This window comes from Heterodontus francisci, chromosome 4, assembly GCF_036365525.1.
Source record: "Heterodontus francisci isolate sHetFra1 chromosome 4, sHetFra1.hap1, whole genome shotgun sequence".
Taxonomy (NCBI): Eukaryota; Metazoa; Chordata; class Chondrichthyes; order Heterodontiformes; family Heterodontidae; genus Heterodontus; species Heterodontus francisci.
Genome location: NC_090374.1, coordinates 149,655,242 through 149,676,603, shown reverse-complemented (window position 1 = coordinate 149,676,603; position 21,362 = coordinate 149,655,242). Strand labels below are relative to the sequence as shown.

At 40.2% G+C, this 21,362-nt stretch overlaps 1 protein-coding gene across 1 annotated transcript in view; it reads right to left on the bottom strand.

Moving 5' to 3' along the window:
- zcchc7 (zinc finger, CCHC domain containing 7) overlaps positions 1–21,362 on the bottom strand; it is a 398,044-nt gene that overhangs the window by 81,162 nt on the left and 295,520 nt on the right. The window contains exons 5-6 of the mRNA XM_068030315.1: positions 19,416–19,586; positions 15,715–15,750 (exon numbers count right to left, since the gene is read on the bottom strand). Coding sequence (XP_067886416.1) covers positions 15,715–15,750; positions 19,416–19,586 — 207 coding nt within the window. The remainder of the gene's footprint in view (positions 1–15,714; positions 15,751–19,415; positions 19,587–21,362) is intronic.

Here is a 21,362-nt window from a genome sequence, read left to right as displayed (position 1 = left end):
CATGCTGCAACATTGCCAGTTACCACATAACTGTGCTTAAGCACTGTGGATTCACAACAGAAAAAAAAGCCAACTTCACTGGTGTTATAAAAAAAAATCAAGTCTGAACGAGCTTTTCCAAGAATAAAAGAGAACAAAGTATCCACCGATATCATATCCTGCTTAGCAGTGCCATTGGCACGCATACAATGATTATCGGCATGCAGACAAATATTATCAGTATTTATACAATTACCAGCATCTCTGTACAATTATGATTATACATAGAGCAATACCATCATTACACCCTCCAACACCCAAATATAGACTGAGCACAAGCACCATGATGATAAATGCCCCAAGAACTTTGAAATGGTCTCACAAATTGCTCAATGTGCATAAAACACAACAGACCGCCACACGATACCAAAATTCCACTCACAAAACATAAGCTTTTTAAAAATTTAATTATACGAAATAAGTTAGTACACATATATTGTCCAAATAATACAGCATCTGAAGTTATTCTTCATTTCACTCATGAGAATTATGTAACTCACATCTTGTGAGGTGTGCAGTTTCCTTCACTTGTGGAATAAGCACTGTACTTTCTAATGAGTGGTGAACAGTTGCAGCACCCGCTTTAGAATTGTACCCTTTTGGTCATATTGACTGTCCTCGTTCTTTACAGCCAATAAACTACTTTTGAAGTGCAGTCATTGTGGGAAACGTGGCAGCCAATTTGCACAGAAAAGTCCCAAAAATAACAAAGTGAAAATGAGCAATAAAGCTGGTTTTGATGATGTTGGTGGAGGGTTAAATATTTGCCAGGACACTGTAGACTCCATTGGTCTACTTCAAAATAGTGCCATGGGATCTTTTATGTCCAACTGAGAGGACCGATGGGGCTTCAGTTTAAAATCTCATCCAAAAGATGACATCTCTGATGGTGTACCACTGGATTGTCAGCCTAGATTATATGCTCAAATCTCTGGATTGGGACTTGAACCCACAACTTTCTGACTCAGAGGCAAGACTGCTATCCACTGAGCCATGGCTGACAACTAATAAGACCACAATAAGACAGAAGCAGGACACATACTTCAGTCCAGTTAAAAATGGAAAAATATACAGTCTAATGGCATGATGGATAGATGGTCCTGGAACAACATGTCATGAGTTCTCTCCTCAGATTTCACTGAGCCATGGGTTCTCAAACTCAAAAAGGTTGAAAGCAGGGGAGAAAGATAGCAAGTTGGGAAGCGGCTCTTCATCATCAAGTACACAGGAAAGAATCTGAGAGTTAAAGTACAGCACTTACAAATAACTCCCAACAACTAATAAAAGCTAAAAGAGAAAACTTGACAAGCGACTGGTCTGTGAAAAGGAACTAGGCTACTGGCAACTACACAATTCAAAGAGATCAATCAGATTTGATGCCATATCATGCCACTCTGCTCCCAATCCTCAACACTCAATCATCATACACTCATTCTCACTCTAAGGGCTCTTGGGAGCTTCATGCTCCTGTTGTCCCCGCATTAAGGCAGAAATTCAGGGAGCTAGGGAGGAAGCTTAGAGCGAGAACAAACAGAGTTGTTATCTCTGGGTTGTTGCCCGTGCCACGTGCTAGCGAAGTGAGGAATAGGGAGAGAGAGGAGTTGAACACGTGGCTGCAGGGATGGTGTAGCAGGGAGGGTTTTGGTTTCCTGGATAATTGGGGCTCTTTCTGGGGTAGGTGGGACCTCTACAAACAGGATGGTCTTCACCTGAACCAGAGGGGTACCAATATCCTGGGGGGGAGATTTGCTAGTGCTCTTCGGGGGGGTTTAAACTAATTCAGCAGGGGAATGGGAACCTAAATTGTAGTTCCAATGTACAGGATGTTGAGAGTAGTGAGGTCAGGGATAAGGTTACAAGCACGCAAGAGGGCACTGGCAAGCAAGAACCTGGTTTAAAGTGTGTCGACTTCAACGCCAGGAGCAGCCGGAATAAGGTGGGTGAGCTTGCAGCATGGGTTGGTACCTGGGATCTCGATGTTGTGGCCATTTCGGAGACATGGGTAGAGCAGGGGCAGGAATGGATGTTGCAGGTCCCGGGATTTAGATGTTTCAGTAAGAACAGAGAAGATGGTAAAAGAGGGGGGGGTGTGGCATTGTTAATCAAGGAGAGTATTACAGCGGCAGAAAGGACGTTTGAGGACTCGTCTACTGAGGTAGTATGGGACGAGGTTAGAAACAGGAGAGGAGAGGTCACCCTGTTGGGAGTTTTCTATAGACCTCCAAATAGTTCCAGAGATGTAGAGGAAAGGATAGCGAAGTTGATTCTAGACAGGAGCGAGAGTAACAGGGTAGTTGTTATGGGGGACTTTAACTTTCCAAATATTGACTGGAAATACTATAGTTCGAGTACTTTAGATGGGTCAGTTTTTGTCCAGTGTGTGCAGGAGGGTTTTCTGACACAGTATGTAGACAGGCCAACCAGGGGCGATGCCACATTGGATTTGGTACTGGGTAATGAACCCGGCCAGGTGTTAGATTTAGATGTAGGTGAGCACTTTGGTGATAGTGATCACAATTCGGTTAGGTTTACCTTAGCGATGGGCAGGGACAGGTATATACCGCAGGGCAAGAATTATAGCTGGGGGAAAGGAAATTATGATGCGATTAGGCAAGATTTAGGATGCGTAGGATGGGGAAGGAAACTGCAGGGGATGGGCACAATCGAAATGTGGAGCTTATTCAAGGAGCAGCTACTGCGTGTCCTTGATAAGTATGTACCTGTCAGGCAGGGAGGAAGTTGTCGAGCGAGGGAGCCGTGTTTTACTAAAGAAGTTGAAGCGCTTGTCAAGAGGAAGGCGGCGGCTTATGTTAGGATGAGATGTGAAGGCTCAGTTAGGGCGCTTGAGAGTTACAAGCTAGCCAGGAAGGATCTAAAGGGAGAGCTAAGAAGAGCAAGGAGAGGACACGAGAAGTCATTGGCGGATAGGATCAGGGAAAACCCTAAGGCTTTCTATAGGTATATCAGGAATAAAAGAATGACTAGAGTTAGATTAGGGCCAATCAAGGATAGTGGTGGGAAGTTGTGTATGGAATCAGAGGAAATAGGGGAAGTGTTAAATGAATATTTTTCGTCAGTATTTACAGTAGAGAAAGAAAATGTTGTCGAGGAGAATACTGAGATTCAGACTACTAGGCTAGATGGGATTGAGGTTCACAAGGAGGAGGTGTTAGCAATTTTGGAAAGTGTGAAAATAGATAAGTCCCCTGGGCCAGATGGGATTTATCCTAGGATTCTCTGGGAAGCCAGGGAGGAGATTGCAGAGCCTTTGTCCTTGATCTTTATGTCGTCATTGTCGACAGGAATAGTGCCGGAAGACTGGAGGATAGCAAATGTTGTCCCCTTGTTCAAGAAGGGGAGTAGAGACAGCCCTGGTAATTATAGACCTGTGAGCCTTACTTCGGTTGTGGGTAAAATGTTGGAAAAGGTTATAAGAGATAGGATTTATAATCATCTTGAAAAGAATAAGTTCATTAGCGATAGTCAGCACGGTTTTGTGAAGGGTAGGTCGTACCTCAGAAACCTTATTGAGTTTTTCGAGAAGGTGACCAAAAAGGTGGATGAGGGTAAAGCAGTGGATGTGGTGTATATGGATTTCAGTAAGACATTTGATAAGGTTCCCCATGGTAGGCTATTGCAGAAAATACGAAAGTATGGGGTTGAAGGTGATTTAGAGCTTTGGATCAGAAATTGGCTAGCTGAAAGAAGACAGAGGGTGGCGGTTGATGGCAAATGTTCATCCTGGAGTTTAGTTACTAGTGGTGTACCGCAAGGATCTGTTTTGGGGCCACTGCTGTTTGTCATTTTTATAAATGACCTGGATGAGGGTGTAGAAGGGTGGGTTAGTAATTTTGCGGATGACACGAAGGTCGGTGGAGTTGTGGATAGTGCCGAAGGATGTTGTAGGGTACAGAGGGACATAGATAGGCTGCAGAGCTGGGCTAAGAGATGGCAAATGGAGTTTAATGCGGAAAAGTGTGAGGTGATTCACTTTGGAAGGAGTAACAGGAATGCAGAGTACTGGGCTCATGGGAAGATTCTTGGTAGTGTAGATGAACAGAGAGATCTTGGTGTCCAGGTACATAAATCCCTGAAAGTTGCTACCCAGGTTAATAGGGCTGTTAAGAAGGCATATGGTGTGTTAGCTTTTATTAGTAGGGGGATCGAGCTTCAGAGCCACGAGGTCATGCTGCAGCTGTACAAAACTCTGGTGAGGCCGCACCTGGAGTATTGCGTGCAGTTCTGGTCACCGCATTATAGGAAGGATGTGGAAGCTTTGGAAAGGGTGCAGAGGAGATTTACTAGGATGTTGCCTGGTATGGAGGGAAGGTCTTACGAGGAAAGGCTGAGGGACTTGAGGTTGTTTTCGTTGGAGAGAAGGAGGAGGAGAGGTGACTTAATAGAGACATATAAGATAATCAGAGGGTTAGATAGGGTGGATAGTGTGAGTCTTTTTCCTCGGATGGTGATGGCAAACACGAGGGGACATAGCTTTAAGTTGAGGGGTGATAGATATAGGACAGATGTCAGAGGTAGTTTCTTTACTCAGAGAGTAGTAGGGGCGTGGAACGCCCTGCCTGCAACAGTAGTAGACTCGCCAACTTTAAGGGCATTTAAGTGGTCATTGGATAGACATATGGATGAAAATGGAATAGTGTAGGTCAGATGGTTTCACAGGTCGGCGCAACATCGAGGGCCGAAGGGCCTGTACTGCGCTGTAAAGTTCTAAAAAAAAAAAACCCCCCATTACCCCCTCCCCCACACCCCCCCCCTCCCCAACCATCACACCCCAACCATCCCACGTTTCTAGGCTCTTCTCCATTCCTGCCCAAACTGAAAACTTGTCTCTTCCTCGCCCCAGCCATCTTTGAGCCCTTGGACGAGACCTCCAGTTTCTCCATCACCTATGTGTTCCAGAAGGTTGGTGAGAGATCATTTTCTATAAATGTGTGGTACTGCAAACTTCCTTTGAGCAGACCAGTAAAGGAGGTAAAATACTACAGATGCTGGAAATCTGAAAGAACAGAAAATGCTGGAAATGCTTAGCAGGTCAGGCAGCATCTGTGGAGAGAGAAATACCTTCTGGACTCAACACTGAGTTCAAGAATTTCATACCACAATCTCTACCCCCATTTTGTTTCCTTTCTCTTTGAAGGTTTAGTTTTACTATCATTTTTCTCTTGATTTTGTTTTGGGACGGCAGCTGCTCTTCATCCTGCCACTCATATGTCCTAGAGACACATTTTCTTGTTTCTTTACTTGTCCCACAGAATCGTTACAGCGTAGGAGGCTGTTCGGCCCATCGTGTCTGCACCGTCTCTTCGAAAGAGCAACTCCCTCAGTTCCATTCCCCTGCCTTCTCCCCATAAACCTGCACATTCTTCCTTTTCATATAAATGTCTAATTCCCTTTTGAATGCTTCAATTGAACATTACCATTTCCACTCCCTTTGGCCCTGCACCAACTCTTTTGTCATTTAACCTCTCCTGTCTTTCATCCTATCACAGACCTTCCTGTTTGTTCTTTATTCACCGTCTCGCCTTTCACTTGCTTAAAACCTGCTACATTTCTAACTTTTCCCAGTTCTGACGGAAGGTCATCAACCTGAAATATTAACTCAGTTTCTCTTTCCACAGATGCTACCTGATCTGAGTATTTCCAGCATTTTCTGTTTTTAAACCAGTGAAAGAAGTGTTTGGACTGACCAGCAGCAGGATAGGCATCAGCCCTCCTTCATCCTCTCATGAACTCATCTCCCAACTTTCCAAGAAAATGCTTTTAAAAGACTGGTCACTTGGTGCAGGAGGTGGGATCAGAGAATGATGTGCAGGATGGTAATGAAGACAGTGAGAGTGTGTGAGCCATACATAGAAACAAGGAGACAGAAAGTGGAAGAAACTGAAAGAACTAAGAGCAGGAGATAAATATAGACAATTACAGGAAGGAAATAGATTTAATTTTACATTGTTAAAGATTACCTCTTTTCAAAAAATAGACTTCACAGTCCCTTATCACATCACTCAGAAGCACATCTGAGCAGATTAATTTGACATGCACTCCCTTCTGCACAAAGTTTCACAAACAGCAATGAGAGAAAAGAAAGACGTACATTTATATAGCACCTTTCACAACCACATGACGTCCCAAAGCGTTTTAAGGCCAATGAAGTACTTTTGAAGTCTAGTCGCTGTTGTAATGTAGGAAACACAGCAGCCAATTTATGCACAAGTTCCTACAAACAGCAACGTGATAATGACCAGCTAATCTGTTTATGTGATCTTGATTAAGGGACAAATAGTGGCCAGGACAACGGAGATAACTGCTCTTCTTCAAAGTAGTGTCATGGGATCTTATACATCAACCTGAGAGGGCAGACGGGACCTCAGTTTAACATCTTATCTGAGAGAGGCTAGCTCCTACAGTGCAGCATTCCCATAGTACTGTACTGGAGTGTCAGCCTTAATTCTTGTGTTCAAGTCCTGGAGTGTGACCTGAATCCACAACCTTCTGACTCAGAGAACAGAGTGCTACCAATTAAGCCACAGCTGACAAAACAAAAAAAAACAGAAATTTCATCTCCAAGACCAGTGAAAAAGGTCACTTCTCACTGAAGACTGGCATCTACTTGCGAGTGACATGTGCTCTGGTGTATTCAGTCTAATCTCCAGAAGCCAAAATACAAATCTACCCAACATCCACTGTAACATAGATGAAAGCTATCTTCAAAATTAAACAGACAAGGCAAAAATCATATACAAACCTCAGAATATCAAAAATAACACAAATTGCTCTAAAACAGAAACAAAAGCATTGCATAAATCTTCAAAAGATCTTTTTTAAATCACATGACCACAATCAAATCATGCGATATTTAGTTGTGTATTACTCAAATTGTTATAGGCACTACAAAGGAGAAGACCATCACTGAACACATATATTCTCTGAAGGTCAATTTTGAAATGTGGTCCCAGCAAAACAAAATATGTCAACAAAGCCTTGAAATTCTCTGCCAAGGTGCAAGGAATCTATTCCCCAGTAGATGGCAGTATGGATCTTAATTATGAACCACTCATTTACGTAGATGCCTGCAGTGTTTTTACAGAGTTCAACAATGGAGTTAAATACATTTAATCTGTCTTAGTTGATGCTCTCAGAATCTCAGCATTTGCACACCCTTACTCCAATAGAAAAGCTAACAGCAATTTATTTTAATAAATATATTAAGAGAAAGAGATAAAGGGGAGTGTGAGCTCATTAAAAACAGATGAAGGTGAGACTATAATTGACAATAAGGAAATGGCAGACTTGCTAAATTAACACTTTGTATCTGTTTTCACCATGGAGGAAGAGGACAAAATACCAGCGGTACAACACTATCTAAAAATAAGTCAAGAAGAGTAACTTAGTAGAAATATCCAAATGAAAAAATGGTCATGGAGAAAATAGTGGGACTTAAGATAGACAAATCTCCAAGATCTGACTTTTTCCACTCCAGGCATTAAAATAAATAGGGGAGGAAAGTACAGGTGCATTAGTTATAATTTTCCAAAGATCTTTAGATTCAGGAATTATGCTTACGGACTGTAAAATTACAAATGCCACTCATTCTTTAAGGAGGGAGGGAGGGAGGGAGGGGAAAACTACAGACCTATCAGTTTAACATCTATTGTAGTGAAGCTCCTGGAGTTCATCATCACAAACAGTGACTGAGTAGTTGTACAAACTGATCAAAGACAGTCAACATGGATTTGTGAAGGGTAGGTCATATCTGATGGGTACTGACATGGTGCATAGGGGAGTATCTATGGATATTAGCTATATGGACTTCCAGAAGCTTTTGATGAGATTCCACAAAAGAGGTTATCAAAAATGAAAGCTCACAAATTTGAAATTAACCTTGTGTCATAGGTATGAGTTGGCTGAGAGGTAGGGCAGAGAGTTGGGATAAAGAGCACATATTCTGTTGGTGGGATATGACACATGGTGTTCCCCTGGGATCTGTACTGGGGGGCCTTGGCTTTTCACCATATATATTAGTTACTTAGATGAAGGAAGAGAGTTGTATACCCAAGTTTGTAGATGATATTAAATTAGAAGACACAATAGGTTGCGTAGATGAAAGCAGGAAATTACAATGGGTCATAGAATGAATGGGCAAAACTATGTCAGATGGAGGTCAATGTGGAGAAATGTGAGGTCATCCACTTTGGATCTGAGAAAGACAAACTGGAATATTTTCCTGGGGGGGGGGGGGGGGGGGGGTGGAGGGGAAAGAGATTCAGAGCTGTGGAGGAGCCAAGGAATTTGAGTGTCCATGAACACTAAAAGTTAATGCACAGGTACAAAAAGATAAAAGGCTAATGGAAAGTGGCCTTAATCTTAAGGCAATTGGAATTTAAAAGTGGGGAAGTGATGCTTCAGATCTAGAGTATTGGTTATAACCCATCTGGAGCACTGCATTCAGTTTTGGGCACTGAAGCTCATGGAAGATATATTGGCCTTGGAGGTAGTACTGCACAAATTCACCAGAATGTTAGCCAGGTTTGAAATGTCAGCTGTGGCTCAGGGGGTAGCACTCTCACCTGAGTCAGATGTTTGTGGGTTCAAGTCCCAATCCAGAGACTTGAGCATAAAAATCTAAGCTGGCACTCCAGTGCAGTTCTGAGGGAATGCTGCATTGTCTGTGGTGCTGTCTTTTGGATGTGATGTTAAACCAAGGCTCCGTCTGCTCTCTCAGATGGATGTAAAAAGTCCCGTGGCACTATTTCAAGAAGAGCAGGGGAGGTATTCCCGTGTCCTGGCCAATGTTTATCCCTAAATCAACGTCACAGAACAATTTATCTGGTCATTATCACATTGGTGTTTGAGAGAACTTGCTGTGCGCAAATTAGAAGCCGCATTTCCTACATTGCAACAGTGACTTCACTTCAAAAGTACTTCAGTGGCTGTAAAGCGCTTTGGGACATCCTGAGGTTGTGAAAGGTGTTATATAAATACAAATCTTCCTTGCTGTTAAATTATGAGGACAGGGTGCATAAACACGGCTTGTATTCCCTTGAGTTTAGAAGGTTGAGGAGTGATTTAATTGAGGTTTAAAATGTTACAGGGAGTTGACAGAGTAGATGAAGAGAAATTATTTCCTTCAATAGGGGAATGCAGAAAAAGGGGGCATATTCTTAGAATTAGAGCTAATCCGCTTAACAGTGAAATCAGGAAGCACTTTTACAAAGAGTAGTGGAAATCTGGAATTCTCTCCCAAGGCCTGTGGATGCTGGGGTCAACTGAAATATTCAAGACTGAAATCGATAAATTTTCGTTAGGTAAGGGTATCAAGCGATATAGAGCAAGGGCAGGTAATGGAGTTGAGGTACAGATCAGCCATGATCTAACTGAATGGCAGAACAGGTTTGAGTGGCTGAATGGCCTACTCCCACTCCTATGCACTTATGTATTACATTAACGCATAATTTGTTAAAATACATAGCAGCATGTAATATATTTGCAAGGTTTTATCTTGATGTGACTGAATATCAGCAGGTGAAAGTCTGTACTATTTATATTAGGGGGCAAGGCACTTCTGCTGCAATTTTATATTGTTTTGCCTGAACGTCGCAGATGTAGAAGCAGTTTGGGTAGAGATGGGAAATCACAAAGGCAAGAAGTCACTTGTGGGAGTGGTGTACAGGCCACCTAACATTAACCACACTGTAGGATGGGGTATAAAGGAAGAAATAACGGCAGCTTGTCAGAAAGGTACAGCGATAATTATGGGGGATTTTAACCTACATACAGACTGGAAAAATCAGATGGGCAGAGGCAGCCTAGATGAGGAGTACATAGAATGTTTTCGGGATAATTTCTTGGAACGATACATTCTGGAGCCAACCAGAGAGCAGGTTATACTAGACCTGGTATTGTGCAACGAGATAGAATTAATTAATGACCTCATAGTTAAGGCACCCCTAGATAGCAGCGATTATAATATGATTGAATTTTACATTCAGTTTGAGAGAGAGAAGAGTGGGTCCAAGACTAGTATTTTAAACTTAAATAAGGGCAAATTATGAGGGCATGAAAGCAGAACTAGCTAAAGTGAACTGGCAAATCAGGTTAAAGGAGAGTTCAATAGAGATGCAGTGGCAGACATTTAAGGGGATATTTCAGAATACACAGAATAGATACATTTCAACAAGAAAGAAAAATTCCAAGGTTGGGACCCGCCATCCATGGTTAACTAAAACAGTTGAAGATAGTATCAAACGTCAAGAAAAAGCCTATAACTGCGCAAAGATGGGAGGCTGGTCAGAAGATTGGACAGAATATAAAAAACAGCAAAGAATGACAATAAGATTGATAAGGAAGGTAAAATTAGAGTACGAGAGAAAGCTCGCTAGAAATATAAAGACAGATAGTAAGGGTTTCTATAGATATTTAAAAAAGAAGAGTTAACAAAGTGAGCATTGGTCCTATAGAAAGTGAGTCTGGGGAATTAACAATGGATAATAAAGAGATGTCAGATGAATTGAACAGATATTTTGCATCGGACATCACTATTGAGGATACAAGTAACATCCCAGCATGAGCTGTAAGTCAGGAAATGGAAGGGAGGAACTGAAGAAAATTACAATCACCAGGGGTGGCACAGTGGCGCAGTGGTTAGCACCGCAGCCTCATTGCTCCAGCGACCCGGGGTTCGATTCTGGGTACTGCCTGTGCGGAGTTTGCAAGTTCTCCCTGCGTCTGCGTGGGTTTTCGCCGGGTGCTCTGGTTTCCTCCCACAGCCAAAGACTTGCAGGTTGATAGGTAAATTGGCCATTATAAATTGCCCCTAGTATAGGTTGGTGGTAGGGGAATTGAGGGAAGGTAGGGATGTGGTTGGAATATGGGATTAATGTCGGATTAGTATAAATGGGTGGTTGATGGTCGGCACAGACTCGGTGGGCCGAAGGGCCTGTTTCAGTGCTGTATCTCTAAAAAAAAAGTGGGACTGAACAAATTATTCGAGTTGCGGGCTGACAAGAACCTGGGTGTTGATGGACTTCATGCCAGGGTGTTAAAAGAAGTGGCTAGTGAGATAGTTGATGCATTAGTTTTAATTTTCCAAAATTCTCTAGATTCGGGGAAGGTTCCTTTAGATTGGAAAATAGCGAATGTAACTCCTTTATTCAAAAAGGGAGGGAGACACAAAGCAGGAAACTACAGGCCAATTCGCTTAACATCTATCTTAGGGAAAATGTTAGAAGCAATTATTAAAGAAGGTATAGCAGGGCATTTAGAAAACTTCAAGGTAATCAGGCAGAGTCAACATGGTTTTGTGAAAGGGAAATCATGTTTAACCAATTTATTGGAGTTCATTGAGGGAGTTACATGTGCTGTGGATAAAGGGGAACCGGTGGATGTAATGTACGTAGATTTCCAGAAGGTATTTGATAAGGTGCCACATCAAAGGTTACTGCAAAAAATAAAAGCTCATGGTGTAGGGGGTAACATGGATAGAAGATTGGCTAGCTAACAGGAAACAGTGAGTAGGCATAAATGGGTAATTTTCTGGTTGGCAAGATGTAATGAGTGGTGTGCCACAGGTGTCTGTGCTGGGGCCTCAACTTTTTACAATTTATATAAATATGACTTAGATGAAGGGATCAAAGGTATGGTTGCTAAATTTGCTGATGACACAAAGATAGGTAGGAAAGTAACTTGTGAAGAGGACATAAGGGGACTACAAAGGGATATAGATAGGTTAAGTGAGTGGGCAAAGACCTGGCAAATGGAGTATATTGTGGGAAAGTGTGAAATTGTCCACTTTGACAGAAAGAATAAAAAAGAAGCATATTATCTAAATGGTGAGAGATTGCAGAGCTCTGAGATGCAGAGGGATCTGGGTGTCCTAGTGCACGAATCACAAAAGGTTAATATGCAGGTACAGCATGTAATTAGGAAAGCTAATAGAATGTTATCGTTTATCGCGAGGGGAAAAGAATACAAAAGTAGGGAGGCTATGCTTTAGCTATACAGGGCATTGGAGAGACCACATCTGGAGTACTGTGTACAGTACTAGTCGCCTCATTTAAGGAAGGATGTAAATACGTTTGACGGCAGTACAGAGGTGGTTTACTGGACTACTACTTAGAATGGGCGGGCTGCCTTATGAGGAAAGGTTGGACAGGATAGGCTTGTATCCGCTGGAGTTTAGTAGAGTAACAGGTGACTTGATTGAAACATACAAGGGGAGTCTTGACAGAGTGGATGTGGAAAGGATGTTCCCCCTTGTGGGAGAATCTAGAATTAGGGGTCACTGTTCAAAAATAAGGAGTCGCCCATTTAGGACAGAGATGAGGAGAAATTTTTTCTCTCGGAGGGTCATGAGTCTTTGGAATTCTCTTCCTCAAAAGGCGGTGGAAGCAGAGTCTTTGAATATTTTTAAGGCAGAGGTAGATAGATTCTCGATAAACAGGGGGGTGGAAGGTTATTGGAGGTAGGTGGAAATGTGGAGTAATCAGTTCAGCCATGAACGTATTGAATGGCAGAGCAGGCTTGAAGGGCCGTGTGGCCTACTCCTGCTCCTAATTTGTATGTTCGTATGTGCAGAAGTAACAGTTGCTGTAGAATGTTGCAGTAAATGGGGTCATGAGGATTTCTGTTATATTGAGGATATTCCAACAATGTAATTCATTGTGTTTCTCATGCAAACCATCATACTTCACAGAATAACCTGCCACACAAGTTATAGGTTTACACTGCAATATGTAAACCTCATTTACTTTATAGTTATTTTATGGAAGTTTACGGAAGTTTTAATTATATTTGTCTTCTGTTGCTTTGTGATAATTGACCAGAGGAAGGACAGCATGAAATTCACAGTGAATGCAGTGTACTCTTAAAAATCTGTACAGTATACAGCCTTTAACTATATTGAATCATAACTATATACTGCTTGTTTGGTGTAAATCAGAACATGGCTCTTGAACAAATGAGCAATCTTAATACATATTATCATACAATTACTGGTACGACCAAGATGTTTCAAAATAAACAGTTGAATGATTTTTCTGGCTGAATGCTCAACTTAAAGAAATGTAGAGAATCACAATCACGTTGTTTCATCTTGCACACAGAAAACACTTATAGTATTTAATATCAAATATTAATAATTGTGTATATGAAAATATGTATTAAAATATTTCCATTTGTTTTAATCTAGTTTAAAGAGTAAAATATTCATTTAGAACATTCAAATACATAAGTTGCATTCCAGTGTCTTAAAGAAAAAAAAATAACAAAACGATGGAGTCCTTTGAAAGTCAGTAACATTTTTGCACTGGATCCAAAAATCTGTTCTCATTTTTCCTAATGCTTAGCACTGTGGGCCTGTTCCTGTGATCTGCAATTCTACAAAAAAAACTATTTTTTCAGAATATACAATTACAGAAATTTGATGGAAAAACAGATTTATCAGACGCTGTGCAAGTCCTTCAGCCCCTCAGAATGTTAATTCAGGCACTGCCTTTTTAGAAAGCGACACTAATATAAACATGTCCTGTCGGAGGATCTTTCTTATTATGACAGCTTAACCATGCCATTCCTTTCTTTAAATCTAATACACTGCAGGCTCTCAACTTTATTTTTATTTACACACTATTCATTTAAATTACTATTTTTAAGTAAGTTTGGGGGATGTATTTGAGGGCCTTTTTACTGCTACTGTAAGGATGCAGACATATCCTGGGGTAAACAGATTACAGAAACCACAGTAACAGATCCAGTCACTAAGGATCCAACCAATTTTAAACCTTCATGTGTTGTTCGGGTGTTATTTTAATGCACTTTATTTTTGCTGATAGGGGTTTACAAATGTATCTGACATAGCTGAGTTTCATGTCACTGAGGCATTGAGTATGGCAGTGTTTGGATGTGATCAACAGCTCATGCTTTGCCATTGCCAACAAAAAGAGCATGTGATCCATTATTCATATTGTCTCCTAATGCAAAATAAAGTTGTTCAAATTACTCTTAATTTAAAAGAAATCAAAATAATAGGAATTCGACGGGTGCTTATTTTGTGAAAATATGTGGATTAAGTATAAAAATAACAAAACTTGAATCACTTTTTATTTATGGATCAATGCCACAGTCAAACCTTACATCGCTTTTGTTCAACTCAGATTTCTTCTATGGGTTGTGCTTTCCTGCAGTAAATCTCATACCATTAGAACTGATTAAACCAAGTCAAAATTCAGGAAATTCTTTGAGAAGACCTATATTAGAATTAAAATTTAAAAAGGGTCATGCTGTCTAAGGAGAGTGTCCGGTCTGCACGCAGCTGAAATAACATTTTTGTTACTTCCAACAGAAAATCAAAGAGTGATTAAAGAAAGTATGCTTAATTTAGAAATCAAAAGCATTACTTCAAATGGTACATGAATTGTATGTGTGGGAGATCACTGGTCATTTTAAAAAGATTCGACAGCCTTGATGGAAGACTCTGATGATTTCACTGAGCAACTTTACTGCAGAGTTTACTTCATTTTGGGATATTGCTCTTTTGACAAAAGCCTGACATCAGTGGTCAGGACTTGTTAGTCACTTGTGAAACCTGGCAGCTGCAACAATTAAATCAGCAGCCACTGGAGGACACAGACACATTTAGGACACTGGCGCTAAAATTTAACACAGCCACAGCATAAACATAATTCCACTGGGTTTTGCATATTTCCTTTAGCTTTGTAGCATGGTAATCAGAATGAACTCAAATGTAGACCATACAATATAAGATATTCTTGCATAAAATGTGAGGACAAGACAGCAGGAGTATCACTCCAGGTGTGTAATCTAACATGGCTGTAGAACGACAGAAGGAAATTGAGTTCTCCTTGAATATTTTGAATGGAATGTTCTGCACGAAGACAGGGGTGATTGTGCTCAGAACTACAAGTGCCTTTTCCTTCACAAAAAAATGAAATGCATGCAATCATAAAAAGAACAGACTTCTATCTATTTGTAACAGGCACATATGCTACCTTGTTATGTAACCAGCAGTGCTGACAGATGTCCATTTTATTCAATGGATTCTACCTGAATAAATACTCTGCCCAAAAAAGACATACAAAAATGAGTAACATGATACAGTGATTGCTGCTCTACCTACATAATATCATTCTTCAGCACACTATGGGTAGCTGCACCAGCATTCAGACACTAAGTCATAGAATAGAAAAATAGAATTCCTGATTTGTCTGTGATAGTACATTAAAAATCTGTAACAGGTGAATTTTGCTACAGAAAAATTAGAATGAAGCTTTAGATTAGATTAGAGATACAGCACTGAAACAGGCCCTTCGGCCCACCGAGTCCGTGCCGAACATCAACCACCCATTTATACTAATCCTACACCAATCCCATATTCCTACCAAACATCCCCACCTGTCCCTATATTTCCCTACCACCTACCTATACTAGTGACAATTTATAATGGCCAATTTACCTATCAACCTGCAAGTCTTTTGGCTTGTGGGAGGAAACCGGAGCACCCGGAGAAAACCCACGCAAACACAGGGAGAACTTGCAAACTCCACACAGGCAGTACCCGGAATCGAACCCGGGTCCCTGGAGCTGTGAGGCTGCGGTGCTAACCACTGCGCCACTGTGCCGCCCTTTAGTAAAAAAAAAATTACTTACCGTTAAATGGTACTGTCTCCATATCTCAGGACAAGCCTATAAGAGAGGAAAAGAAACACCAACTCAGAGCAAGTAATACACCAGCTTAACAGGATGGATGTTTTGGTCTAATAAACAGCCGCTGATCTTCTGTTTGAAAGAGGTTAGACTGGAAAGGATTTCATTAAAGCTTCAGAAATGCAAACTTTCCTAGTCCAGTCGACAATTTAATAGCAAGCCGGATGGCATCATAAAATGAAGGATCAAAGAGTGATTAAAGAAAGTATGCTTAGAAATCAAAAGCACTACTTCAAATAGTACATGAATTGTACGTGTGGAAGATCACTGGTTTACTTCAGTTTGGGATAGTGCTCTTTTGTCAAAAGCCTGACATCACTGGTCAGGACTTGTTAGTCACTTGTGAAATCTGGCAGCTGCAACAATTAAATCAGCAGCCACTGGAGGACACAGATATATTCAGGACACTGGCGCTAAAATTTAACACAGCCACAGCATAAACATAATTCCACTGGGTTTTGCATATTTCCTTAGCTTTGTAGCATGGTAATCAGAATGAACTCAAATGTAGATCATACAATATAAGATATTCTTGTATAAAATGTGAGGACAAGACAGCAGGAGTATCACTCCAGGTGTTTATTTGAAATTAATACAGGTGCTTTAAAAGATTCAGTGGAGTGTTTGGAATTTGGACAAACAGCGAAACTGTATTTGGTCAACTGCCTGCTGGATGCAGACAAATCCAATTCATGTCGTAGAAACTTTCTCTGAACTTGACCAAGTAGACCCCACGAGAGATTCTCAAAGAATGAATAGCAATAAAAGTACAGACACTATTCAGAAAAAGTTCAAAATACAATATTGTATATGTAAGAACTTCAAAATCAGGACATCCACAAAATAGTTTACTCTCTTTTTCAAACCAATGTTGAGACTATCAGGTTTGCTAATCCCTAACCTATAACCCAAGGTTGATTTTTTTGTCCAGGTACCAATTACACCCCCAACCCCAACACCTAAATAAAATAACCATCAAATTTTGCAAATTCTGACAACATTGAAATGGAACAAAATTGAGTAAATGTTTGCCTATTATTTAAGTATTTTGTGTGTGAGTGATACAACTGTTTTAGGTCCTCATGTTCAAATCATGTTTCACTATGCAAAGGATTATTTCAAGCAATTCACTTTTAGCCATGGAATGACCTAAGTAGTGTCTATTTATTGTATAGTATGTTGAATATTTTGGAAATTAGAAACTCCTATAATAACAGCTTGCTGGTAAAATTAATTCTACATTTCTTAGAACAAGATATCAATTTTTTATGTTAGTCTTTTAAAAGCAACAAACATTAGAAAAAAAAAGTCAGTGGGAAAATTTCTTCACGACAGTCAAATCGATAGGAACACAAGCTTTTTTAAAAAATTGACTGAACCATTGCAAATAAAATATGCTTTACTTTGTTTTACATATTGATTTAACTTTGCTTTATAAAAATAAATAGAAAATATTAGAAATGTGTTAAAATTTTACAGACTTCGCTTATAAGCAGCAAAGTAAATGCTGTTTGACTTTCCCTCCAATTTTGCTTACTGGCAGTCCTTCTAAAAGAAATAATTAGGATCTTAAACACAAGTACTTCCAATTAGTGATGAAATAATTCAGATTTTAAATATAAAGAAAGAAAATCTTCGATTCAGTGTACTTCAGACAACCAACACCCAAATCTGCTGCACTGAGTTTTTGTTTTGAAAAAGCAGAAAATACTTATTTCCTCATTTTTGTAGGTGGAGCCCATAAAATGAAACCCTTGCAGCAGCAACAGCATGGTGCATGACGGTTTATCCTTCTCTGCAATTACATACAAGTGTGCTTTGTTGCAGGTCAACTTTTAGAAGATATCCAGGTTAAAATACCCTCTGGCTGTTATTCATTATCACTAACGTGTTAGCAAATTGTATGCAGAAATTGTTGATAACATATATTTTGGGAAATCGATTAATCTACTTTTTCTTGCTGAGGGTTCATCTCAATGTGTATTGGTACAACATGCGAGTTACTAATAACATTTTCTTTCCGTTCTCTTCTTGTGTAGGGACAACTGAACATCATAGTTGGGATGATACAAACAGCATGAGTAAGTGATGCATGTGTCTTCTTTAAACGCATAAGAAATAGAAATAGATTTGTTGATTTGCCCATATATTTTAATTTTACTTTTTCAAAGGTTAGACTTCTTTGTCCTTTTATTGATTTGCATTTTCTATTTCTTTTTCTGCGTGCAAAATACTTACATCTCCAACTTTGGCAGGAAGCGCACATTTCTCAGCTTTCAATATTTCTACACAGAATATTTATTTTCAATAGTCACAGTGCTGCCTCAGCTCGTGTCTTTTCTCTATATAATTTATCAGGTGTAAATTACAGTTCTGAAAATTAAAATACAGCTTTATGCATCTGCTGTTTAATTCCTACTTCCCTATTCTCAAATGTGAACATCAAAGAAAATAAAACACTCAATTTTTAACGGGCCGCGACAGCTGACAGAGACTTGAGTGCTCAATAGACAGGGCCCTTGCCACCAGTTCTCATATTTCCACAACAATGAACAAACACAAAACACCACTAAACGGCCTTTCCTTCTTTCAGTTATCCTTAGACAGTTGTCTGTCTTGTACTAGAGGACCTTTATACAAAATCCTGCTGGGAACAGAACACAGGAAATCATAACCTACTGTTTAGTGACTTGCAGAAAAAAATTCCAAAATGTATACACATACTCACACACTGTATGTATATGTAACCACAAATGGATAAATTAGCAAAAATCCTACTCTGCCAGGAGGTCTCTGGGAGAAAATGTAGCTATGATGACTGACAGGGCTTTCAGAAAATATGTTCACAATCACAGACAGTGAAGGCCATGACCTAGATCGTTTAAGAGCTTGTCTTGTCAAATTATCAAAAGCTTCTTCCTTTCTGAATAAAGAGTGACATAAGTGAGTGTCAGGAAACTGCACACTGACAAGTAGAGCATACAATAACAGAATGCACGTCACATACATGCATAACATTGGTACTGGTAATGGCAGGTCCTAATGAGTGAGCGGCTTGCCCAGGAGACTTGGGACCCTGCTGCTATATCCGTTCCACTCAGAAAAAGTCTTGCAGCACTAACTGATCTGTGGCCTGGCACCAGAACTACAATCACTGTAGACAACTTACATTTCTATTTTTACTGCAATCTCTGGTGTTTTGTCAGCTTTGTTTTTGTTAAGGATGCCCTGCTGCATGCTGTAAGTCAGCTCAACACAGCAAGGTCAAGCCCTATGGAAGTTGCTTTACGGGAAACAGTGAATTTGTGTTACACTTCAGTGCAGTCACACATCTAATCAATCTATATCCGTAAAATTTAAATATCCTTAAAAATGTTTTTTGAGATGTGGCTTGTGTTTGCATTTTAAAAGGTGTATCAACATGAAAGAATACATTTCAACATTCTACATCAATGGTCAGTCAAAATTCATAAATATTGCAATTACAAAACAAAAGAATTACAGCTATAAACACAAAGGAATATGTGTAAACTGATTCCTTAGTGATAGCATTTTGGGAATTCACAAGTGTATTCGCCCTTCTCATTTTAAAAAGCATGCGTGCCATTGACATTCTTTGTTTCTCTAATGAATAGAATACTCACATCAGCATAGTGCCCAGTCATCTGACAACGATGACACTGTTTTTTCCAATATGCCCTTTCAATGCAGTTCCGAAACCAGTGCCCAGGCATGCTGCAGTTTGTACAATGTCTCAACGGACAGCCTCTCTGAAGGTGACCTCTAACCCCACACAAACAACAGGCTGGCAATTTCTGCAAGGAAAGAACATTTAACATTTTTAACAAACTCTGCAGATAAGAGAATATTGTCTTGTAACAGATATAATAGGAAAGAGATGCCAGTCAGCATTGCTGCCAATTAGTTAGGGACTCCATGAAAACTCAAGCATGATGGAAGAGTAAAAAATATCAAAATAATCTATAGGCATTGCGATTTTATAATTATAATTCCAGAATATATGAACCTAAATAAAATGCTGTAAAGTTGTTGGGTCTAATTTTAAAATTTAAAATACAGTTTCCTTTAATGCTTTTCTTGTTAGCTTGACATGGTGCTCACCATTTCACCAGTATAGTCCATTGTTCTGGGTTCTGACATGCTAGCAACTGATGGGATTAAGCTCCGCTTAATCTGCATGGTTATCTTATATCATAACACATTATTATATCTGTCATGCATGTATTATGAAACTGGTGGACCTCCTATGCTGTTGCTCATAGTAAATCAAAGGATATGTTGCTCTATAATATTCTACATATTATTTTACCAGATATATATTTCACGTGCAATTGTACTGATCGTCAAAAGAAAAACAGCTCAGAAACAAAAATGCAGCAGCTCAGTTAGAAAAAGTGGTGGAATTAAGTGGCAAATAATTGAAGCCAGACAAAATATATTGAACTAAACATCAGAGGCCATCGAGAATAGCCAACTTTTCAGAAAAAACTGTGAAAATGTACAGGAACAAAAACAAACTACATCAGTCAATAAAGCTGCAGAAATAAATGACAAACAACGAAAAGGACAAGTTGCTCTTTTCTTGTCTGATCATTTTTGTATGTTCATGAAAATAAAAAGACAATGACATCAATTTCATCAAATAGACCGCTACAGAAAACACCATAATGTGGATTTACACATCAACATCAACCACGTTGATAAATCTACTCAATTTGTTGTGACATTTGAGATGGGGTGGGGGGGGTTTAGAGAATACTAACTTCCAAGGATGAGTGGTTTGGGAGCGGATGCAAAGGTAAAAACATGCTTAATTCTCAAATCTGACCCCAACCCGCTCACTTCTGGTTTAAATTGAAGTAGGTCAGGGGTTGGGCGATTAACCTGCTCTCCGAAGGCGGGTCAGGCACTAAAATCTTTTAAGGAAGTTGCGTGCCTCCATTTTCATGAGGCAAGCGTCCTTATTGCATTGTGGGTCAGCAGGATCAGCAGTGTTTCTCCCAGGTGCAACAAACTTACCTATATGCGATCGGCTGACCCTTGTGATGTCAGATTCATCCCCTCCACGATGTTCAAACCCTACGGCAATGTTGAATTCACTATCCCCAACTCCAACCTCCCCGATGTCATTATTCCCCTTGCAATGTCCATATCTCACTCCTTGCAATATCTGACCACCCTGAGATAGAAACCATAGAAAAGTTACGGCACAGAAAGACGCCATTCAGCCCATCATGTCTGCGCCAGCTGAAAAAACTAGCCGTCCATTCTAATCCCACCTTCCAACACCTGGTCCGTAGCCTTGCAGGTTGGAGCACTTCAGGTGCAGGCCCAGATAACATTTAAATGAGCTGAGGGTTTCTATCTCCATCACTGATCTGGGCAGCGAATTCCAGGCACCCACCACCCTCTGGATGAAAATGTTTTTCCTCATGTCCCCTCTAATCCTTCTACCAATCACCTTAAATCGGTGCCCCTTGGTAATTGACCTCTCCGCCAGGGGAAACAGGCCCTTCCTGTCTACTCTATCTAGGCCCCTCATAATCTTGTACATCTCAATTAAGTCACCT